This window comes from Stylophora pistillata, chromosome 10 (genome assembly GCF_964205215.1).
Source record: "Stylophora pistillata chromosome 10, jaStyPist1.2, whole genome shotgun sequence".
Classification (NCBI taxonomy): domain Eukaryota; kingdom Metazoa; phylum Cnidaria; class Anthozoa; order Scleractinia; family Pocilloporidae; genus Stylophora; species Stylophora pistillata.
In genome coordinates, this window is record NC_142528.1 from 30,515,458 (window position 1) to 30,540,782 (window position 25,325).

Sequence of the window (25,325 nt, forward strand, 5' to 3'; positions counted from 1 at the left end):
AAAATTGCATGTAATAAGCGGTATCGATTCCTTCATTAGCCAAACTAAAGCAATCACGTTTCCTCATGAGTGAGTTTCTGTTAACCCTTCAGTAGACTGGAGAACATCTTTGGTTCTTCAACACTGAAATTTTTGGTGGGAATTTCATGATCGACGTTTTTCAAGATGATCGTGATATGAATCCACTCGCCTTTAGTAACCCTCTGTTGTTTATATTTTGTTCGCTGACACACCCATAAAATGCACACAATTATTGACAGATATTGGATGTATTGACAGATATTGAAAGTTCCCTGTTTGTTCTTATGAGTCATGTATGTCATCCCTTCCCTTCTTAGTTTCAAACTTTAACTGTAAGCTGGCAAGGTTGATGAAAAACAAAAGCCAGCGAAACTTAGCTATATTCTCCATGAAAAAAAAGTTGGAATGCCGACTATGTCTCAAAACTTTAGCAAAATACGAGCACGAAGCGGATTACAACTGAGTACTTTGGTTATGTCAACTAAGTTGAAATAATGAATTGGCCACTGTAAAGAGTTTTAACTCTTTTTTTTTTTATAAAATCTGACGTTTCGAGCGTTAGCCCTTCACCGGAGCTCTAACAAAGGGCTAACACTTAAAACGTCGGCTTTTTAACTCTGTACGGTGACCAATTTGCTATTTCAACTTAGTTGATATGATCAAATTACATTGTTACCCCCACCCACGTTGCACCACAGTTTCTTTGGAAACTTACCCCCTTAATTACAACTGAGTCATCTTGCTGGGCTGAATGCCAGCGTTTGACCGATTTATCTCTATCTTTGAAAAAATAACCCCTAAAATGTGAACATTGATATCTCACGAATTTAAATCTCCACTTCAAATGAGATTGAAATTAAAACTCCTGTGCAATTGATACTACTGCGGATATTGAAAATATAAAATGAGTTTTCGAATTTTTTTTCGTTGTTTTCATTTACAAATAGAGAGATAAAGGAAGTTCATTTTTCATTCAGTTGACCAATCTTGTACGTGAGGTGAATTTTTATCTGTATTCAGGATCACCTGCCTCAAATGTTTTGTAGGCCTTTCAATTGAGAAACAACAAGCAAAGATTGAAATTGGAGCTTGACATTCACAAAGCAAAGTGGTTTAAAACAGAGCGAAACCTTTTTGTAAGTATTTGACTTAATAATAATAATCTTTATTTAAAGTGAGTAGAAACACTTAGCTGAAAAGCTAGTTTACAGGTTTTCCACCAAACAATTGAAACAAATAATTCAAATCGAAAATAACATTATTAAGAATCCCAACTGGCCGAAGGCAAACCAGTTGGCTATTTACAAGCATGGCCGAGGATTTGAACTCGGAACTACCGTGAAACAAATTCAGGTAGTGGTCAGGGCAGGACTCGAACCCGAGAGCGGCGGATTGCGAGTCCGACACGCTGACCACTCGGCCACGCTGCCTTCAACTTGTTTGTACTGAAAGGCTTTAAAACGATGGTATCGCAATGATATTTTCTTGTTGAATGCTTTCTTGTTTAATCAATCTGCACAGTTTGGTGGCTTATAACCAAACGCGAATCAATAATTTAGAATTTGACTGGAGTTGGTTGTCGAGGAAAACATGTTTCTATAGGCAATATCCATATTTGTGCTGCAGCCCCCAGTTGTTGAGAAGACGAAGAACGCTATCCAACGGAGAAATCGCTATCCAGTGGATAAGTGCTAACAAAACGTACTGCGCTGTACACTGCATGGAGAGTCGTCCAGTAGATAGCATTATCCTTTCTTCTAACAACTGGGGCCAGAAGCGTCAGCTAATGCCGCCCTATCTTTTCGGAGAACTTTAATCTTCACAGAAATTTGAACTTCGAAGGAGGCAAATCTCTTGCAACAGCATTTCGCTCTGCGCGAGTCATTAAGATAAATTGCAACTGTAAGAAACTTTTCCATTGTGGTAGCCAAGTTTGTCCTGTAAGGTATTTTGTCGTGTCAGCAAAATGCTTGTGTCTCTTTGTAGATTGTACAGGTTGAAAGAAAATTGTGAACACTTGAAACAAACTGTGGATAGTTTACACTTGTGATAATTTGGCTGATTTCCAAGGCCATTTACTAGTTGATCTGAACGATGAATATCCTTTAGAATCTTATTTAGCGTCAAGAGCGTATCAACTGTCTTAATGTCGAAATGACTCGACACTGTAACTCATTTATAATCAGACGAAACTTTGTATACGAACGAGAACTAGATCCTATGAAGGAAAAAAATTAGTGATTCAACTTACTGAATTTAGTGAAAACTAACACTAGAGATCTAATAGAAAGCTCAATGTGAATCATCCTAAAACTTTCGTGTTGTATTTCAAAGTTATTTTTAGAATCCGCCTTTAATGACATAAAGTTTTGCAAAAGAGACGTTCAGTTGGTGGCAGTCACAGACTTTCGCGATGATTTGCAGTTCATCGCTAGTAAAGGCACCTCAGGCCTCACCACAATGATAAATATATTTAAGACACGCAACCTCACTCCCAGGGTTCCCTGGTGCGCTGCAGGGGGCGGGAAGATGAGAGACCCTGGGAACGAGGTTGGAAGACACGTAAACGGAACATTCGAGTCTCCAGAGGCGGAAAACATGAAAAGACTCATATGTTCATTTCAATATAGCTTGTGGGGGCCGAAATAAGCGAAGAAAATTTCGACGACAGCTACTATGTTTCGTTAAAGAAAACACACTATGAAGCGAGGACATATTTTACGGACGAGCCTTGAATCGTTTATTGAACGTAGTTCAAAATTAGAAGGAAGAAGCTAAGGGGCCGACCATTTAACTTTTGAGGGGGGGGTGGGTGATTTCTGGTCATCAAGAAATTTTTTTCTAGCAATCTGCTGGGCAGGATATTTTTTTCCGTTCTAAATGCTCTTTTTTTTTCTGTTAGATTTGGGCTGCATGTAATATGTTTCTTCCAACAAGCGTTTGCAGGAAATTTTTTTTAAAATCACCTACCCCCCCCCCCCTCAAGAGTTAAATGGTCGGCCCCTAAGCTAATTTCTGACATACAAACTAACATTCCAAACATTCCGACACAAGTTATGCCAGTACAAGTTAAGCTATCACCTAAAAACAAACACACACAAAAAAACCTTAATCTTCGAAGGATAAATGAGAACCGCTTGAAAACGAACTCTAACACAAACCAATAGCCAAGTGGGAAAAAAAGCATAGCGCTCTAAATTAACGTGAACTAATTTAAAAACTGGGCGAGTCTACCAAAAGGCTAGACATTTTGACAAGCACAAAGAAAAGGAACATAGGTACTTACATAACAGCCGCGCTGGTAAGAGTTTAACCAAACGAACTTCAAGATAAGGGGGGCAAAACGCTCTTCCGGAAAACTCGACTTATCGTTTACCCAACCCAAAACAACTAAAATGCGCTTCTGGGTGGAACATAAATGATCACGTCCTTAATTAATGGATAAACAATAACATCATTTTCACAGTTTAACACCGTAAAACACGAATCAAACTTATAGCGAATCAATGTCCGGTGAGAAAGTCGTAGCAGCCATTACATAACTTCTGATTCAGTTCCACAATCACGAGTAAAGAAATCACGTGACAACCTTATCATCAGTAGCTGCGTTCTCCTTTTATTCCTTGCGGATTAGGATTTGGGAAACGTGACTCTAGGGAACAGGATAGATCAGGCGACGGAAAGACGATGTATCCGCACCAGCGTGCGATAAATATTCGGTAATTTGTCGCAATAAGAAAAAAAAAATTGAATGGATTTCCGTCATTAGAGCTTGGTGAATTAAAGAAAAGCGTTTCTCGTTCTGGTGTATCGTTGCAATTGTGTTCATTTCAGATCATTGTTGCTGTTTATTGATGAAATTTACCTTATGTGTTAAGTCTTGCGCCTTCTTCTGTAGAATTGAATAATGTGTCGTCAAATTTCAATTTAGACTCAAGGAATGGGATTGTCGACCTCATCTCTAGTTTATGTTCACTTTCTGGTAGCCATGATGCTATTAGACATAGCAGGTAATTCTCTGGTCTGCCTTCTGGTATTGAAAAATAGAGCAATGAAAACCTCGATCAACTGGCTTCTCATCCATTTGGCCATAGCCGATTTGCTGGTCGCTGTGTTCTTTATTTCTACCTGTGTACTCAGCCACTTCGTTCAGCTGCCAAGCGGCTTCTTAGGAAATTTGCTTTGCAAATTCGTTTTCAATGGTGTCATAGGTTGAGTGGCGGCAGCAGCCTCGAGCTTCCTGCTTGTGGTAATAGCGTTCGATCGTTACAGAGCCACCTTATATCCTCTCAAAACGCTTCGAGTTCGACCGTTAACAAGGATGGTTCCAGTAGTATGGATTCTCGCTGCTGTGGTATTGTCACCCAGCATTATCGTGTCAGCCTACGATGTAAAAAGGCAAGGGTGTGTGCAGAGGTACCCCAGTCGACACCATGGCTCGAGTGTATAAAATCTCCTGATCAATCAATGATTCTGTGGTACCAATTTGCACGATGGGATACCTATATATACGGATCGCTTTGCGCCTGCGTCATCGCGAACTACCGCTGCGTTCACTTTCTCAGCCCATACCTCAGTCCCGTGGAAAAGTAACCAAAATGCTCTTCCTAGTGTCCCTTATCCTCAACTTGTGCTGGACGCCTCCTGCCACGCTTTTTCTCCTGAGTCCATTGGTTCCTGGTGGGCTTAAAACAGTTTACTCTGTGTCCCAGGCAAGCGCGCTGCTCAACTCCTGCATTAACCCACTCGTATACACCCTGCACAGTCAAAAATTCAGGAGCAATCTCGCCTCACTGATACCCTGTTACAACAGAAAGGAAATCTCACTTTCACACTGATCAACGAGAAAATGGAATCTTAGGAAAAATTACAAAATGTATTATGTAGTTATGTTTTTTTCAATGGTAGCGTAGATTTAAATTTTTAGCTGAAAGGAAAATCCGTATAATTAAATTCATTTAATACTTTAAGTAAAATTCTGTTTGTATTCTAAGGCAAATATTGCGCCCTGGCTGGCTGACGTGCTCAATATCTATCCGCTGTTGATAAGAATCTTTAAGGGTTCCATCACAAATGCTGCAATCTGATTGGCTACGCTACACGCTCTTCTTTCCGTGATAGACAATGATAAAAATGAGTGGTCTTATAGTGCGTGGTTATAAAGCAAAATAAAACAAACACGCGAGCCTATCTTGATGTAAAGTTTTTGAACAACCAATAGATTTATTTCGATTTCTATGCGTGATAGTGGACTTGTTTGTTATTCATTCCTCAAATTTCACTGTTTTGATGGCAAAAACCAACAGATATTGAAAATGGCATATTGACAATGAACCTCTCTCTTTATGTTTATCATAAATCTCTGACATCGATAAAAATATCCGACGGCAGTGACCGTATCATGACAATTGCAACATAGTAGGAAGGAACCGCTCGATCAATCAGATTGCTAGAAACTCTTTACTCAGCTCTGAAATTATACTAATATTCAATATTTCTACTTTTTTGGTTTTTGTTTTTATTGATAAACTTAAACATAAAAGCTAGTCTTCTATACCTATGCAGCATCTAGATGAACGTTGTTGCAGATAAGACGTTGCAGTGAAGTGATTTTATGTCAGTGATAATATTTAACAATTATTCGCCTCAGGTTCGGTGAATATTGTCGAATAATCCCCGAGACGAAGTCGAGGGGATTATTCGACAATATTCACCGAACCTGAGGCGAATAATTGTTTTAATATAATTTCAGAGCTGAACAACAGAGAAATTTCTAAAATCATAACATTTTAGTAACATTTATTAACATTTTATTTTAACATTTTATTTTAACATTTTATATAAACCGCGTGGAGCGGTTCATACAGCGTCATCTAAGGAACCGCTCGACCAATCGGATTACTGGAAACTCTTTGCTCAGCTCTGAAATTATACTAATATTCAATATTTTTTTTTTTTTACCATGCGTGAAGTAATTGCATTGAACTTTGCACACAATGTGGTAATTTTCAAAGTGGTTTGAAATGTACTTGGCTGAACTTATAGCGTCCCAGTCAATTTTTATAATCTGCCTTTCTCCATATAAAAAAAAATTGAAACAAATAAAATCGTTCATTTTCTGATAGAATCGTTGATCAATGAGAATCTTTTCAGCTTGCGTATCAATCTTCGCCGAGCAGAAGTCACGCGAAAATACAAAGCAAAAGGGGCGCTACAATTATTAAGATCCAGGAGGAGGGTGAACACGATCAGACAGGCCTCCTTGGGGGACTTCACCATTTGAAATACGTGTTAGTATGCGATATTCTCGATAATTTTCTCTTCTGGTGTTTGTTCATCCCTTGTGAAACAACTCTTACTGGTAGATTGTGTTCTGTACTTCGCTTTCAACTCAGCTTTATCACGGAGCTCTTTGGGTTACTCTGACCAGGATATTAATTGAGTTAGTTGAGGATAAACAGTATGTTTGAACTTTGTATTTTTCGCTGATATTTTCTACAAATGATTTTCTTCATTACAAAGACTCTACAAACGTATATTAAACCCACGCGTTCAATTATGGAAATAATAGCAGATACGTTTACTCAACTGCGACACTATTTTCTTAGCTGCAAATCAGACAGCCTTGTCATCAATTCCACTCAAGAACACGCTCAGAGCATTAACTCTCCCTAACTAATGCTTATCAATTGTTTATATTTTATCAGGAGAATTTGTTGATCCATCAGGGCACAATCAGTTTAGATACATTTGCATTATCACTTATCTATGTGTATATGGAAGAAGACATAAAAACGATATCAGTCAAAATAGATTTGGCAGCAGAGTTATAAACTTGCTCTGAAAAGCAAACTTTGCATCAATCAGCAAAAACCAAAATGGAGCTTTTCTTTGATCCTTAGAATTGTCAAAGCTTAAAGGTAAGTTCAAAGCTAACGACGTAACGGCTACAGTACGTTATCTGAAACATACCAGCGCAGTTTCTGCCAGTAGTAGCTAATTTCATTGTTGTCACGTATCAGTCATGTCTGTTCGAAGTTGAAACATCACGTAAATCATATTCAACGAACGACACAACTCACTGATTACCCAAATCGAAGCCAAAAAATCGTCTTTTTTTCGAATAAATTTGAAACCTTGACGAAATCAGAAAAATTACAATTGAGAGCTCTCAAAATCGTATCTTCAGTACGGGGAAAGTAAAATGCGGTTTGTGATTTATAGAATCCAACCTATTGAGTTTATCCCCTTTTGTACAGGAGGAAATAGAAATCTTAGCACGGGCACTCCGCACCGTTTTAGCAATCTATGTCTTCCATTGTACTTTCGTAAGATCCTTCCAAGGTAAAATAGACAAAGTGCTCGAGAGTTTTCATTCCGTTCCTTTTTTTTTTTTTTTTGCTTAACTGTTCGCTTTAACAAAAATGCATTTTTTCATGTTCTCAATTCTAACGATCAATATTTTGGAGTAAAATTTCATTTATAGTAGCAAGCTTGTTCCCCTTGTTGCCCTGACTCCTCATCCTTCAAAACAGCGTTATGCGATTTACAACGGATTAGGTAAACTTGGGAAACTAGTCCGATTTTCGCCTCCAAGATCAAACACACTTATCAACAATTGGGAAAAAAAGATTTAATGATGATTTTTAAGGATGCTCTCTATTTTTTAGGACGTATTCTTCTGGTTATCTCTTTCCTAATGTAAACCTCATTATCTCTCTTTTTTCGCCATCGTGCATGATCAAATCTCATCGGCAAAACAAAAGAAGCTCACAAATTGCTTCGGGTGTGCCCTTTATTGCCGACTCAAAGTTTATCTGTTTCAAAATTATGAGGGATTAAATTTTGATAACATAAACGATAATGTAACGATAATTCCATGGCAACATAACTCAGGAGACCGGTTATCATTTATCACCTGGAGGAGGGGGGAAGGGGAGGGGGGGGGGGGGGCTGGTCGTAGGATTTTGGTTGCGTCACGATAACATTTACCTGGTCCTCCCATGAGGCTTTGTAATGTTCTTATTCCTTTCCCCCGCTGGCAGTTAAATGATGACGGACTCCTAATAATACTTTGTCAAGACATCATGAACAGAAACGTCGGAAGCCATTTCTGTCCTGCTCACTGACACACTATTTGATCTTAAGTAAATTGATATATCAAGAGCCTCGATCGCTGAGAATTTAACCTTGTTTGTTTTCGCTCTGTGTTCATTCATATTCTGAAAAGCATTCATTCAACGGAAAACGAATACTGATTGGTATAATATCTTATTTACTGCAAATTTACTTTACCGCAAACGATTCAAAAGCTTATGCAAAATTCTTTGTCATTTCCTCCTCTTTGTTAATTTTGTGTTTTTCTGTTTGCACAGCTGCTCCAATAATTTAGGATTGTCCGCCTAAAATTTTCTGATGTGTTGCTTTTGACAAGACGTGAATGGAATGGGTAAATACATAACTGCTGCATCGTCTGCTTTGACAAAAAATTGATATTGGTTCTTGTCTTTAAATTCACAGATACACATCGGCTCGCAGAAAAGAAATCGAAGTTCGTTTCTCGTAATGGCAATTGGGACCGCTTCTCTGGTTTACGCAGTTTTCCTGTCTGTTATGATAGTTTTTAACATAGCAGGGAACTCGGTGTGCTTGGTAATTTTGAAGAAAAATGTAATGAAAACCTCGATCAACTGGCTTCTTTTCCATCTGGCAGTTGCTGATGTACTGGTCGCGTTATTATTCATTTATCCATGCATTCTGAGCCACTTCATCGAACAACCGGGCGGAGTTATTGGAGATCTGCTGTGCAAGTTTCTTTCCAGTGGGTCCTTGGGTTGGATAGCGGCTGCCGCTTCGAGCTTCCTGTTGGTTGTCATAGCATCGGAACGGTACAGCGCCACCTTACACCCGTTGAAAAAGAAGCAAAGTGGTCGATCGTCATGGTGGGTGCCAATTGCATGGGTTTCTGCAATTCTGTTGCTAATGCCCTCTATTGTTGTAACAAGCTACGATTCACAAACTCAACAATGTAAGCAACGCTTTCCAGACAACACAACAGCTCGCGCATACAAAATTACTTGGTCAACCAGCAACTCCCTCCTACCGATGTGTATCATGGGATACCTTTACGCACGAATTATTTGGTGTCTACGCAACCGCACCCTCGTCCCATGCTCCTCTCAAAAAATCGTCACAGAGTCACGAAAGGTTACTAAGATGCTTATTTCAGTGTCGGCCATCTTCATCATGTGTTGGACGCCTCCCGCAGCGCTTTGCGTGCTTAGTCCCTTGATTCGGGGAGGCTACACCACCGTACACTATGTGTCCCAAACAAGTGCACTTCTGAATTCCTGTCTCAATCCGCTGGTATACACACTACATAGTCAGCAGTTCAGGAAGAACCTCGTCTCGTTAATGCCATGCTGCAAAAACAAGCATCTTAATTCTCGCTCAACAGGCAAAGCAACAAACTCTCCTGAAATAAGATTATTAACTTATTAGACAACTAGCTGGTTTGAAACGGATTCCAGCCGAATCTACACTAACAAATTCTCCTTAGTAGGTGGATTTGTTAGGAAAAAACGAGTTCGTTATATCTTGAAGTCTGTTTAAGTGAAATAACAGGAAAAACAACCAAATTACTTTCTATAAATGCACGCCACCTAGAGGAGCCAAAGGATCGTTAGACTGTGTGCGTGAAAATTAATACAACTTAAAAAAAATTGAAATTTAGGGAAATAAGTGTGATAGAGCATGAAGAGTAGAGAAGATAGCTTAATCTTTTAACTCTTAAGATCTGATTGTTAATTCTCTCCTCTGACTGCTACACATTTCTTCGAAAATTATTTACAAGAATTTGGTGTTAGATTAAGATCACAACTTCCGCCTCATAAGTGTGAGTATTCTCATTACCTGTTCGCTGGGTAATATATAGATATTATAGGGAGAAGTTACTTGCTAATCACCTCTGGGAGTTATGGAGTTAAAATTCTATAATTCTTCTGAAATTCTATTATAAACTACCATATACTTATATGTAAGAATAAGGAATTAGAATGCACACGGATCAATGTTAGATTCCCAGGTCAAAGAATCCACTAAAAGTTGTTTTCTTTCTGTAATTCATTGTTATTAGCCCACATCATTTTTCTGCAAGGAGAACGTAACAAACCGACGCACTTCCATCTCTAGAGAATAACTGTCACGATATTGTAAGAGCTGTTTTTTTTTACGGACCGAAAAAGTTTTCTTCAGCGCCAGAAGAAACACAAAGTAATAGTTTGGTAAGACGTAGAAACATAACTTGCTTGGAGTGAATAACACACAAGGGTACGAGTTTTAGATGGTTTTATTAAGAATTTTATCAACTAAAAATTGAGATGTTCTCCCATGTGTGATGATGATGATGATGATAGTCTTTTGTTACCTTCTACATAGGTGTACACTCAAGTTAAACTACAAACGAATTATATAAAAACTACGTAGAAACTGCATTAACTTGTGTTTAAAAGTCAGTCTATTTACATAGGATGTCATAAATCGTTCGGTATTAACCATGGAGAGGGCACACTGCTTTTTACGCAGATTATATTTAGCCTCCTCAGTAGGTGGCAAATACGCGCCCAGCGGATGGTTATCTACAGAGGTAATAGCCTTTAATATCTTGCAGTCCTGTCTAAATAAAAGATCCTTAATTGAAACAGGAGAAGAAATAAAGCGGTGCTCATGGCAACGATTGAGAAAAGATTGTATAGTTTTCAAATCAGATTGTGACGCTCCATATACAGAAAGGCAGTATGTAGAGTTCGGCATAACTAAGGATTTAAATAAATGGTCTATCTCTACTTGAGAGTATTGCTTCTTTCTAAGAGACCTTGGAAAATGCAAACATCTGTTTGCTTTGACTAATTGCTGTCTAACATTTTCACTGAACTTGCAGTTACTTTGAAGAGTAACACCTAGTAACGACAGACAGTTACACTGTGGAATACTGCAAATCTGCTCATATTGCGTGTTATTGTCCTTTTTCCTAACAATGAGTTCCTTGCATTTGCTAAGGTTACAAATCATATTATTTTCTGTAGTCCACTTTAAAAGAATAGTTCTACTAAACGGTCAGACGGATCAGAAATACTGCTTACAAGAGCTATGATAGTGGAGTCGTCTGCATATTTCAAAAGAGCAGGAACGTCATTATGAAAAACATCTATATCATTAAGAAAAACTTAAAAAAGGTACGAGTCGCTAACACTTCCGTGAGTCGTTCCCTTGTTGAGTACCTTCCAAGTACAAACATGGTTACTAGATGAAACACGCTGTTGTCGTTCATGCAGAAAACTGTGGTACCAGTTAACTATGTAGGGGTTAAGCGGTAGCTACTTAAGTTTCGCAGTGAGTAAACTGTGATTAACTAAGTCGAATGCTTTGCTAAAGTCCATAGTGAAGATCTGAACTGTCTTACAATCTTGATTGTCCAAATATTTATAAACATGATGTTGAATAGATAATAATGCATTGGTACAGTTACCCCCCTCGCTGTAGGCAAACTGGGTGGGGCTCAGACTTTCCTCACCAGCTTCCCTCGCATGCGTATGATATACAACTTTCTCGAAGGCCCTGGTAATCACAGGTGTGACGTTTATCCCTCTGTAGTCTGAATCCGCTTTAGGAATGCCGACCTTGGGCAGGGGGGCAGGGGATTAATATTCGCCCTCTGCCAGGAAGACGGCCACGAGTGACTTGATAACGATAAACTCCACACACGAGTGGTTACTGGAGTGAGAAGTTCTGCGTGATCTTTTGAAATCTAGAAGGGTATGTTGTCTGGGCCTGTAGCTGTTCTTTTCAACTTAGTGAGCGCATTCCAGACCTGCCTCTCCGTTGTCTCTGGAACTTCCACATCCCCCCTCGATAAGCACATCAGTAGGTCCCACATAACTGTCATCATGGCACAGACGCCCAAAATAGTCATTCAGATGGTCTAGCGAGGCTTGGTCGAGATTAATACCGATTGTCTTTGCACAACGCTGTGGGACTAAGTCGACGTTTCTCCACCGTACCATTCTCGACTACCCATTAAACTCGTGTAGTATGTGGGGTATGTGGTATGTGGTATGTTTCAGTAAGGAAGTTACATCATTTAAGTTTATATAAAGCATTTCCCCAAGGATCTGAGTAAATCGTCTTGCAATACTACCATTAAACGTTTATTTTACGTTTATTTATACCTCTCATTTAGTAAATTATAGAAAAATAAAAACGCTCTAAACAGACTCCAAGCTTGAGGTATGACCTTAGTTTGTCCTATAAATCATGGCTAATCTCAGCCTCGACGTTCTTATAAAAGAGTATTTTATTCAAAGAAGATAAAGGAGTGTATATGTGCACGATCCTTCGCAGTAAAGCACTATTTAAGCAATAGTGAAAATCAGACCTGAAAAAAATTCAGGCCTGTACGGGATTCGAACCACTGACCTCTGCGATACTAGTGCAGCGCTCTACCAATTGAGCTAACAAGCCAACTGGGAGCAGGCCATCAAATTAATTCGACATAAACCCGTAGATGATAAATCAAACAACAAACATATGAAATACATATATATAAACTGCGGTTATGAAACGTATACGTGCACGATCCTTCGCAGTAAAGCACTATTTAAGCAATAGTGAAAATCCGTACAGGCCTGAATTTTTTTCAGGTCTGATTTTCACTATTGCTTGAATAGTGCTTTACTGCGAAGGATCGTGCACATATACGTTTCATAACCGCAGTTCATATATATGTATTTCATATGTTTGTTGTTTGATAAAGGAGTGTGGAAGTGATTTTTTTCTCTTTCAGCTCAGCGTTATGTCTTTCTGCCTACCTCTCCCCAACCCCCTTATAATTATTTTTAGCACCATTTCGCCCAATGCCCTCGCGCTACTCGAACTTTGTTCACGCTTAAACGGAAACCGAAAGAACAGTTATGCAAACACTTCCTGTCTTCGTTTGATGCGTGAGTGTTTTGATTGAAACGCTGAGAACCTTAATCATTTATAACTGCAACGCTGTGGAAAACGTCGTTTATAAACTAGATATATTTATTTTGATAAGAATTTCGCGAATGGCTGGATGTGTTTACCGTTCTTAAGGACGCCAGACCTCAACCTCAGCATAAATTGTGTGAACAGCATCGAGTTCCATATGGAGACGTACATTATTGGCCTTCGGGGTTCCCATTCTCGCACTTCTCACATTATGATAATTCCATGTTATCCTTTTTACGGGGACGGCAAGGGCCTAGGTCTGCTCAAAATTTGAGAATGCGCGTGCTAAGCTACTGTTCTGTTTATAAAATCTTTCTTTCACCGCGTCCTCGTTACCGTTGCCGTTGTGGTTTGCGTTACACTGATGATGACTGCTCAAGAGAGTTGTCGAATTCTAATTGTTCTTCTCATTTTTCTTATTGCTCGACCTCACGTAAACTAAGAACAACAATCTCATCAAGCATATTTTTCTCGGGGAATCGCTATTTTATTTGCCACTTCTGCAATATACATCTGTGGTTTCTAGGCCCTGTGGGTAAGAGTAAAAAAACACTATAACGTCCTGTTTTTAAAGGAACTATAGAAACCGGAAGCACAATTTTGAAGACAATAACGACGACAACTTAAGTCGAATTCCGTTTTCTAATTGACATAGGAGGCTCGAATTCCTCATTACAGGAAAATTGGTGGATAAATTTATAACAGCAAAAGTAATATATACGATATTGAAATACATTTGAGATTCTCATGTTTCTTTGTTACAATCGGTCATTGTTACTTGGTCGGGTGCTGCTTGATGTTGAATGACCGAACGGGATAGGGGACTAAGTCGAGTTTCCGGTGTTTACCGCTGACCATTCGCGGTTGAGTGAAATGTGAACTGCTATCAAAAAGTTGGCAGTAAATCATCAATGTATGGGCGATTACTTTGCTAGAGAACGGAGAAATTTGGCGCTTTAATTCACCATCAATTACAGAAAGCCAAGGCCTTGGTCTATGATTGAGGTGAGTCGAATGCTGTTTCACTGCGTCGGGTTGTTCAACAAAAATATGTTACACTTACTGTAGCTGTAGCGTGTAGGGGGCAACCGACATGCGATGATATAACATTCCATATGCAGACAGCAGAATTAATAATTTGACCTTTCATGACCACAAGCTTTTCTGCGTCAAAACTGATGATTAATCTTTGGTGTTTAGAAGCTTTCTGTGGCTGTATGTGTGCAAAGATTACCTCTTGAATGAAACGGAAAGCCGGCGTGTACTCCGCGTACAGATCGCGCGTGTGCGTGTCGCTACACGAGAGATTCCAGGCGGCGTTTCTAATAATTTGCCTGCGGATTTTTTCAGATATGGAGGGCGATGGGGACTTGATGAAAATGCTAATGCGCGCTGACCCTCCAGACGAAAGTATTCAAGGGCCCATGGATGAGTCAGCCCTGGTTCAATCTGGGGTAAGATGTGAATTGTTTGTTGATTTTGCGGCACCAGTCATTTTCGCATGCTTGTTACACGCGCATGTCCGAGTGTGCGGAATAATAAGATCTTTGAGGGTCTGAAACAGATGCAACCATCACTTATCCTTTGTTTGTATGCGAACAGGGAGTTGTTACTTCCTTGACTGACGCAGTTTCTGTTTTGCGTTTTAACAATAGGCGCTTGCTTGTCCTCACAAGTACTTTCGCGTCCCCTCTCCAGTACTTTCGCCAGATTTAGTTTATCGTGACACGATTTTGAAATCGATAATAAATGGAACTTCTGTCAAAGGAAACTCAACAGGTTGTAGGGTAAATAAACTGGATGAATTTGTAACGATGCTATAAGTGTTTGTTCCGTTCTAGTAAACATTTCGTATCGGCTTGTGAACTATAAACCTTCATGTTCTGTTTCGTCTTTTAATCTTACCAGTATTGTAAGTTCTAGTCTCGTAGCCAAACTATAAATTCTCCTTTCTCTAACTTCTTCTTCTAGATATTGTACATTGGAGAATTTGATCTGTTATATGCAATAGCTACAGTTAACCTTTCATTTTATTACCACAATAATTTCTTGATATTTAAAAATAAATGTGAAACAAGGGTAACAATTCAAAGTGATTATTTTGAGAGTAAACATACGTACATACATACATGGTTTATTTGGTAACGCAGGTTAGTTACTGGCAGCATTAAGCTGATGTGGACCTAGGATAAATCTAACTTCTATCCAATTAAAGTAATTACAAAAACAGTAGAAAAATCCTAGCATAAATTAAAATATAAGTAGTGATTCAAACTGGTTTATAATTCTAGCATAAATTTCAATTCAGGTAGTAAGATAAAATTCCTAAAAATATTTATAATATAATGCACAATATCATGCACAAAACTTTCTCCCTGTTTTCTCATTGCCATTGTTATTTCTCCAATGTACTAGTTCACCAATGTGTATTTTACGGAGAACTGAGGTCAATTTGCTGTTGTGTTATCACCAGTTTGCTGACTAAAAATAGAACATTGTGTAATGACAAACAAACTTAATTTTCCTGTCTTTTAAGTTACAATTCCTTATTTTGTTAAAAAAAGGAGGAATTTGAGCATCAGTGCAGCAAATCAAACTATTTGTTCATGCGAAGAGTCAGTCACTGATGCTCTCTTTCATATGCTTGTTGCAAGTTGGTTTTTCAGACAATTTTGTGCAGTTATTAAACCCAGTGTAATCACAGACTTACAGCAATCACTTTTAAAGGGTGTAAACAAAACTGCTACCAGACAAAATGAGTCTTAGTTTCCACTGATCACTATGTGCTATGGTTGACTATAAACAGTTAAAAAAGATATTTAAACTCAAGTAAAATCATAGAGTTAAAGAAAAAGTCTTAAGGGAATTTTGTGTACATTAAGTTTGTAAAGTGGTCACAACATTGGCAAATCAACTCAAGTTTTTGGTGATATGGAAGTTGGCAAGTTGGCATGTCAGCCAAACCATCGTAAACAATTTCATTGAGCTTCACCAGTACACTTCTTGCTTATTTACCTATTAGGCAGTGTACATGTTTTAGAAAAACAGTCATGATGCTAGTGAAACAGCCATTTCATTTGTTTTAGGATTAGTGTGCTTATAGGTATCAGGTTATCTATGTATGGAGAAAGTTTGGAAGATGATCAATGGAGAGTTTGCTCCTTTGAGTTAATGAAAATGCTGACAAACAGCTTACACCAGCCACGCAGTGTCTACTCCTAATGCTATATGGAATGATACCCTTGAGCCATCAAGGAACAATAGTTCTATCTGAAAATAGCTCTTCATGGCAGTATGGTTTTACCTCCAGTCTCAACTTTTGTTCAAGGACTCTCTAAATTTGCAGAAAAATTGGTCTACTAGCTGTAAGAAATTTGTTGAGGAACAATCATATCATACAGCTTCACAAATGATTCACCAGTGGTTGGAACAATTTGCCATTCATAAAAAAAAGTTTCATCTGCTAGGCTTTGTAAGTAACATTTAAGCCCGGCCAGATGTATGTTCAATCAGCCGGTTCAGTGGATTCTGATATTTATTTTCCCAATAGACAAGAGAACATTTCTGAGATCTTAAGTTACTGCATTTCTTAAAAGCAAAGTTTCTTTTTAAACTTTTTGGGAAATTTATGAGAGCCTAAACGTGATTTGCAAGTTGATCCAAAAAATCAAATTTTTGTTTGGAATTAAGACATGGTACAACATGAGTAACCACGGTTTTTGACAAGACAAGGAGAGGAAATTAACCTTTTAACCCCTAAAAGTGACCACCATCCAATTTCTCCCTATAAAGTCACCCGCAAAGCAAAGATTAAGGCCATAAGAATAACAGAAATGATCACTAACTGAAGATGCTCTTTGTTATATAACAAATTTCCCCAATAATATCACAGTTAGGTATAAGGCATTGAAATGGTGTTGATTCTTTGGGGAAATTGTGGTTGTGCAGGAATTGAGAAAGAGAGCACAATATTTCTATGGCAAAGAACAGAAAACATGAGACCAGCTTTGTTGTAACCAGTGGATGTTTTTCTTTTGGATGTTTTTCATTGTCCCTCTTGATTAGCTTGTGTTTGTTTTGCATAGCAATTGTTTTGTGCCTTTTCGTATGGCACATATGTGTTTATCATCAGAAATGTTTTGCTAACAACTGAAGGGACGAAAGGGACATACACCTGTGAGATTAATCATTTAACAGAAGAAGGGAAAAAAATAGAAACTAGGAGTTATTAACTATATACAATGTACTTGCTATGCACTTCATTTTCAATGAAAAAGAGGTCTTACTCAGCAGAGAACAAAGTTAGCACGTGATGATTTAATATAATCTCTACACAAAAAAGCTTCCTTAAAGTTGTATGCGTTTAATCGTTATGCTATTTAATAATAATAATAATAATTATTATTTAATATTTATATTGTGCAAATTAACATGTGGATATGATCAAAAGGGCATCACAACACTTTTCAGGGGACTTTGGCCAGACTGCATCAGCAGTTTACAAAAACAATCGAAGGGAACTTATTTGAAGATGCCCCTTCCCCACCAATTCCCAGTAAACAGGCCAGACCACATCGCAGTAATCTCGTGAGTGGGTTCTTTAACGTCCCCTGCCTAACCAAATTAACTAATTCATAGATGCGGGAGACGAGACAAGGATAGGACAGCACTTCAAGCCTCTAAATGAACAGCACATTTTACTTGTCTTAGTGCAGATGCCAACTTCTAATGCTATAAAGAACCCTAACTTGTTGGCTAGGGATCCAAAACATAAATGATTGCAGTGGGAAACTCATATTTAATGACACTTCTGTTTTAACAAATAGATTCCATGTTGCAATGCATGTGTTCAGAAGTAGATCACAAATGAATTGAAAACATGGAAAGAACAAATAAGTGGTGCATGAGGAACAGCAGAGTGTGTTACTTATGTCCTCAACACACTTTGATGTTATGATCTATGACTAACAGTAACTGTAAGGATGCACAGCAATGTGGAATCTACATGTATTTGTTTTATATGATAACAAAGCAAAAATTTATTTATGGTGATATCATATTTGCACCTGTCCTCCAACAAATCAAAAGTAAGAACCACTCTAAATGTGCATGTAATTCAGCTTATTATATCAATTGTGATAGATCATTTGTCACTATTATGAAGCTCAGTAAATATCAGTGTGACTTTGTGTTGTGACCTTAGATCATGCCATATGATCATGCAGATTGTGAAGTAAGTGACAGCTAAAGAGAAACAATTACATTTGGCTTAAAAAAATGTTCTTTGTCTTACACAACAGTGTAACACAAAGGAACGTTATAGTACTGAATTGAAAGACACTTGTCACAAATTTTTTCGCAGCGCGCACATCAAAATCATATATATGCGTCTTACTGCCCTGCATCTGAGCAAATGAAATACATCTGCACAGTTAAGGTATACCTGAGCAGTACTGTACTTGAAGCTTACCTTGATTAAAAGGCAAATGCTTCTAAGATAACATTTAGAAAGTGCCAGTGAAACAGTTAAATAAAGAGACCATGATTATTCATTACAGGCTGACAATTTTAAGAGATGCGTGATGTAAGATTGTTTTTTTTGGTGATAACTCAAACCCCTCACTGGATTTAGGACTTAGTCCCATGGTGATCCCCAGAACACAGAAACACTGATAAAGGAACATTTGACAGTCAATTATTGATGCTCTGATTGAATTTTACTGGTCTTAAAAATATCAGCAACAATAACAACAAAACACCAGGCTTTTCAACTCTTCCATTTCTATGTAATTTATTCATTTCAAATTGCAAATTAAAATAAGAAATAGTTTGCTTCTGTAGTCGACATCGCTTAAAAGTATATAAGGTTGCACAGTATTGCTAGTGTAGCAATGATCAAAAGTACTGGAATGAAGAAAAAGTTCTGGTTGAGTTCAAATTTTAACAAAGATGTCTTATTTTTTTGGGGGGGGGGGTGTGAGGGCATGTTTGTTTATCTGAGATTGAGGGAAAAATCTCCTTTCTTCAAAATGTTTCAAAATATGTTTGTTTGTTGATAGGGATATCCCCAGACTGGTATGGCATTTGGGTCTGGCAGCTATGCAGGCATGCAGCAGCAGTTTACTGGAATAAGTTCCCGGCAGCAACAACAGCAACAGTGTAATTCTGGTTACCCACCGATGAATCCAGGCCAAATGATTCCAAGAAGTCCAAACAATGGCATGATGCAGCCAGATATGGACTTGATGCTTCAACAGCAGCAGTATCAGCAGCAGCAGCAGCAGCAGCAGCAACCTCCGCAGTCTGCATATGGAAGTGGAAACTATCAAGGATACAATGGAGGTTACCAGGGTGCTAGGACTGTGTCTCCTCAAACTCATTCCCAAGCCATGAGTCCTTACCAGGGTGGTTTTCCTCCAGATTCTGGTTATGCTCCTGGTGGTGTCAGTGGACAGTCCATGGGGGAATTTGGACCTCAGGCTGGCCCCACTCAGCCCATGGGAATGCCTGGACCAGCTTCCTTGAGCCTAGCTGCCATGAGCAACAGGCAACAGTATTATGCAGATGGCTATGGAATGAGCCAGCCAGTGTCTCCCGTGCAGAAGCAGATGCCACAAGGAGGAGGATTTCTGCAGCCTTCAGGAATGCCATATTCTCAGCAGGTTCCATATCAGCCCAGTCCATATCCTAAGAGGCCATCCTCATCACCGGTGCCATCTCAAATGCATGGGTTTAGTTCTGCTGGCTCCTCCTACACCCCCAGATCAACCACAGGGATGCAGCTACCTAACATGCCGTATACGTCTTCTACAAACCCATACCAACCACCCTGCTCCCCTGGACGAAGATCCTCTTCAACATCACCAGTCCCACAGCAAGATGTAGGGATGTACAACAGGCCTCAAGAACACTTTCCACAGCCCAGGTCTCCGTTTGGGACGAGTCAAGGGCATTTCCAGCAGCAGCAGCAGCAACAAACGACGCATAGTTCGTGTATGTTTGTTCAACCCAGCATTACACCCTCACAGTCCCATTACCAGTCACAGCAGCTAATGACTGCCAGCAAGGCAGGAGGCTTAACACAACGCCGTGCATCTTATCCAGGACATCAAAACGCTGTGAAAATGCCTTCTCCTCCACCAAAGAGATCCCCTCCAACCAAGGTGTCCTCTCCAAGTGCCACAAGTCCAGATCTCACTAGGGTTGGCCAACTTGGATTTGAAGAGAGAAGCTCTCTGAAACCTTTTACCGCAAAGGAGAAGGTATCGTCTCCACCAAGCAGTGATCCAAGTTCAGTGACTTCAGAACCAACGATTACCGTCTCTAACGCTGTACAGTGCTCATTCAAGAAGAAGTCAACGTCTGCAAAAAAACGAAGTGAAATCCTCAAAGCAAATCCTCGACAACGACGAAGCGCCTCAGATGCTACAAGTCCCTGTGTTTCACCTCCAATTGTAAAAAAAGAGCCACTGTGTCCAGACGGACACAAGAATGAAGCTGAAGAAACGATTGAAAAGGAAGGGTCTGATAAGACTGATACGAAGTTTAAAGAAATCGATGTCAACGAATCCAGTGAGAGCAAGTCGGTGTCACGACAGGAGCATGGCCAAGCGAACAAAAGTTTACAGAGTTTATGGGACAGTAAGGAAGAATCGTCGTGTGATTTTGACAAAAAGGTAGGAAACGAATGCAAAGGCGATGAAATAAAGGCAGAGGAAGAAGCCACGGTAAAAACGACTTCCGTTGCTCCACGATCAATTGATAAATCTGAAACGGAACATAAAGAGGTAGAACATAGTGCAACGAGCTTTACTGAGTCAGAAAGCTGTGCCAGAAGTCCAGTGAAGGAGGTAGGGAAAGAGGAAACTTCCCACGAGAACCCGAAATTCAGCAATGATGATAAAGAAGAGACGTGCACGGAACGGAAGGAGCCCTCTGAGGGAAAAAATGTTGATTGTAAAAAGGAATCAAACAGAGAAGTGGAAAAAACGGGTACTGATAACGAAGAACTTTCGGTCACTCCCATGACAGATTCCAAAATTGGTGATACGAGTGGAACCTCTGACGAAACTAATGAAGCAGACGACCAAACACGAGCAACTGGTCTCGAAGCAGACAAAACCAGTGAGAGGTGTCGAAAATTAGACGACCAATCTAAGGGAAACGGGAAAACCAGCCGAACCAATGATGACGAGACTGGAAAAGTGAGTTCCAGTGAAGGTACCGCCATTGCGTGCAAAACAAAAAAGACTGGGTCTGGTGTGGATGACGCTTGCGCTGAGGGCGTTGATGAGGAGGAGAGAACTGAGATTAAAGAGAAAGTTAGTACTTCGGCTAAGAAGTCTGAAGTAGGCGGAGAGGTGAAAGAAATTGAAAGTGAAGAGACTCGAATAACTAAGAAACCCGAAGCGTACGGCAAAACAGATGAACCTCAGGTGGTCAGCGAGAAGTCCAGTGGAGCGGCCGAGAAATCGCTCTCCAATGAAAACGTCGATGGTACTCAAGATGCCAAAGTCCACAGTAAAAAGGACCGTCAAGCCATTCCTTCCCTAAGATGCGAAGAGCGGCTCTCTTCAGATGACGATGATCGCCTTCACGAAAAGACTCCAGCGGATGAAAAAACTCAGGAGGAGTCAGACAGCGAGGGTGGGCATGTAGTTGAAAGCAGAACTCTGGGAATTCAGACAGTACAGCAGCATACCACTACAACACGCACCACCCAGCACCAGGCAACTCCCATCAAGGCTACCATCATTGCTAAGGGTACTTCCTCCCAGAACAATCAACAGGTGATGGTTGCCAAGACGACTAATGGTAAGATGTACCTCATTCAAGGGAACATCTTGATGCCGGTTCAAAAGCTCAGCACCGATTCATCCAAACAGAATCCACAGGTGATACTTGTAAACCCAGTTACGTCAGGCTCTGGAAGTAATCCGGCAACCAAAGGAGGTAACGCTACCGATGTAACCACAAGCAGGAATGATGGCAAAACTGGAAATTGCCAGAGCAATTCAAGGAACAAGGCCTCAAACGTTTTAGACAAAGCAATTTCTGGAACTGCAACCATGCCTGATACGGAAAAGTGTGATCAGAGCATTAAAAATCCAGAACGGTCACCCAAAACTAAAACTCCTGTGAAGAAAGACAAATCACCAAACTCTGAAACGACTAAAAATTCACCCACTCGGCCTGATAAAGCCCGTAAAACTGGGGAAAAGGATAACCAAACTGACAAGACGGAATCTCCCCGCACGAAAAACAATCCACATTCGACAAATTCGAACAAAACAGCAGAAACGTCCACTACCAATCAAGTCTCCTCGGTGGAAGGAAATAGACAGCTAGTGCAAAACAGAACGCGTGGACGGCCAGTGGGAAGTAAAGATAAGCAAAAGCGAAAACCTTACGTACATAAAGTAAAGCGGAAGCAGGAGGACATGGAGGTTGAAGAACAGAACACGTCAGAGCCTGTCGCTAAACGTAAATTCTCAAAAACTGCTATCGCTGTTCAAGAAATGTCTTCGGCTTCTGGACCGCCCGTAGCTTGCGCAAAACGGCTAGTAGAGGCTCCAACAGTTAGTGTTGGTAGACCCTCGAAAAAACGCAAAGTATCCAATTCCAGCTCGTCCGTAAAGCACGTCATGTCGACCAAACCGCGCGGCGGTGTCGATGGTGATACATGGGTTTGCTCTTTCTGTGGCAGACAAAGCGGTTTTAACTTGCTAGGAGATCTTTACGGACCATATAAAACGAAATTTTCCAAGGAAAAATCGATGGATGGTTCCTCTAAGGAGGGCAAACTGTCGCAGAAAATGTCTTCGCCAAGCCGGAGGGCAAGTTCGAGTTCTGACATACAAACAGATAGCGAAAGTTACGATGTGGACTTGTGGATTCATCGAGATTGTGGTGTGTGGTCCCCTGGGGTTTTTATGATCGGAAGGACCGTTCATGGATTGGAACAAGCTGTAGAAAGTGCAGCGCAGCATGTAAGTCACTCACTTAACCCTACAACTAATAATCCCCCAGTTGATAGTTTTCTCTATTCTCATCACTTGTCTGCTTGACATTGTATTGCCATTGTAAGGAGAAAGTCTGTCTTGGTCACTCATGGGGGGTGGGGGGGTAAAAGAAGGTTGACCTTTCAACTCCTTATCTCAATATTAATTGTCCCCTCTGTCTGTCATACTTTTGTAATAATTACAGCTGTGAGAATTTGTAGTTAAATCGAACGATATCCCCTGCTGGATGTTTCTCTCTCTCTCTCTCTCTCTCTCTCTCTCTCTCTCTCTCTCTCTCTCTCTCTCTCTCTCTCTCTCTCTCTCTTTTCACCACTTCGCTGCTTGACAACCTAATGATTTGATACGGAGAAATTATTTTTTGGTCACTCCCAGGAATCGAATGGTTAGGAAAATGTTTTTAAAGCCACGTTGACGCGAACGGCCAACAGCAAAAATTGAACCTGAAGATGTTTGTTCATTAACTGGAAAATGTTTTTGTCGTGAACCAGAGATAGCGGTTGGTTCTGTTTAAAGTTAACAAGCAAATCAAATCTAAGAAATGTGCATGGAGATAAAAGAAGGGAAGATGTTGTCGATGTTTTTGTTTTCATTTTGTTTCCACAGAAATGCACCAAATGTTTTGAACTTGGCGCCACCTTGGCCTGCTTCAAACGGGGATGCAATAAGATCTTCCATTACGCATGCGCAAGAGATTCAGGTGCTTGTTGACCGTCTTGTAGCTAACATCAACTCATCATACAGTTGTGTTTTTCTCAATTGGGGCAAGAGTTTATTACCACAGCCAATCATAGCTTGAGTCATGACACAATATCCTGCCGAGGGTCGTAAGACTGAAACCAAAGTATTTAAAACAATCAATCAGAATAAGAGAAAGTTTCCAAAGGTGCCAATGAAAACTCAAAGAAATTACCTGCAAACCGTCTGAGGGAAAGAACGCGAGTGGTCGCGTATTGGTTGGTTGTAGTCTGGCTTCTGATTGGGTTAGAAAGTGGCGCGAGTTTGGGGGACCAATCGCTGAGTGTATTCAAGCAAACCAATCTAATCCTCGATTACTTAATTCAAAAACTGCACCAAGGATGCAATGAAAACTCAAATTAAAGTATCTGTTTGGTTTTTGAGAGTTGCACGAGTATTTTATACCAATCACAGGCAAAGTAACTCGAACTGCTGTCCCGGATTACTTTTGACACTATTTCAAATCATTACAAAATTATGGTAGCCAGCCACTATTGACTGCTATCTCGCTATTGCAGTCATTGTTTCAGGGATACCATGATCTCTCTCTCAGATTTTTTTTATAATTTTCCAGGTAGTTCCTTCGTCGAGGACAATTTTACGATATTCTGCTCAATACACAAGGTAACTTTAAAAAAATTGCCGTTTGATGTTCAGTTATAACTCCATGAAATATCAATTGAACCAAGATGTCCGTTTTTTGTTTTTCAGTAACGTTAGCCCCTTCCATCGATGCTTTGCGAAACATAATACTGTCCCGTACGTTGTGTATGCAGTGAACTGAATGCAGAGTAATAGTTGCACATGCGCCGGAAAAGGAATTGAATGAAAGCAAATTGATTTTCGTACAGACAATTGACAGTATTGGAGGACATTAAGTCCAGGAGAGGAGGCGTTTTGCTGAAGTTCAATTTAAAGGATAACTTCTAATATTATATTAGATACATTACTTAAGTTGCTTTTTGGTCAAATTCTAATGCAAATTTCTTAATGAGGTTGAGTTATTTTTTGGAGGCCGGAGGCTAATTTAGTAAAATTATAATGGATGTGAATACCTACCTCAAAATGAAAACGTTGTGTACATCAGACATAATCCGGTTCATTGGGAAGAAAGAGGATTTGATTAATAAAAATTTGATTGCATGGATGCGAGATTTGAGAACTGGTTGTGAACCTCTATGATGACCTGTTTTTATGTAGCATTGAGTTTAAGAACCCACAATTTTGCGCCAAACTTACTGAGGCCAATTTTGAGCTTTGAACTCTCCAATGCCATTAACACCCAGCTCTCTCTGAAAGGCCTTACGTACTCTCGTCTTTCCCTTATCCATTGTTGTCAGTACTGAGGGTATGATATATTGTATTCAAAAGGGCGCTAAGATTTAAAGCGACAAACTTCTTGGCAAACATGGCAATGTCGATTGAAGGGTGAAGGATTAGAGACCAACAAAAATTTCCTAAAGTGGTCATGCATAGAAATAATGTTCCAGTAGTTTTATCCAAGAGGTCAGTTTGTAA

At 39.7% G+C, this 25,325-nt stretch overlaps 2 protein-coding genes and 1 pseudogene across 6 annotated transcripts in view; all 3 read left to right on the top strand.

Annotated features, from left to right (window-relative positions):
- LOC111325431 (QRFP-like peptide receptor) overlaps nucleotides 1-10,870 on the top strand; it is a 39,663-nt gene extending 28,793 nt beyond the window's left edge. For 2 of the 5 annotated variants that reach the window (XM_088735872.1, XM_088735871.1), the window contains exons 3-4: nucleotides 1,068-1,157; nucleotides 8,542-10,870. In XM_088735872.1, coding sequence (XP_088591998.1) covers nucleotides 8,587-9,522 — 936 coding nt within the window. In that variant the 5' untranslated portion in view covers nucleotides 1,068-1,157; nucleotides 8,542-8,586 and the 3' untranslated portion in view covers nucleotides 9,523-10,870. Of the gene's footprint in view, nucleotides 1-1,067; nucleotides 1,158-6,686; nucleotides 6,942-8,541 lie in introns of those variants that run through there. The other 3 variants (XM_088735873.1, XM_022929233.2, XM_022929234.2) reach the window with 2 other exon arrangements.
- LOC148722653 (neuropeptide FF receptor 2-like) lies at nucleotides 3,951-5,660 on the top strand (annotated as a pseudogene).
- A 3,030-nt stretch (nucleotides 10,871-13,900) lies between the features above and the next one.
- Nucleotides 13,901-24,954, top strand: LOC111325391 (uncharacterized). The gene is made up of 6 exons (XM_022929202.2): nucleotides 13,901-14,055; nucleotides 14,401-14,504; nucleotides 19,110-23,039; nucleotides 23,676-23,769; nucleotides 24,382-24,431; nucleotides 24,519-24,954. Exons 2-6 carry the CDS (start codon nucleotides 14,403-14,405, stop codon nucleotides 24,519-24,521), a joined length of 4,179 nt encoding a protein of 1,392 aa, XP_022784937.2. The 5' UTR covers nucleotides 13,901-14,055; nucleotides 14,401-14,402; the 3' UTR covers nucleotides 24,522-24,954.
- Nucleotides 24,955-25,325: the final 371 nt, after the last annotated feature.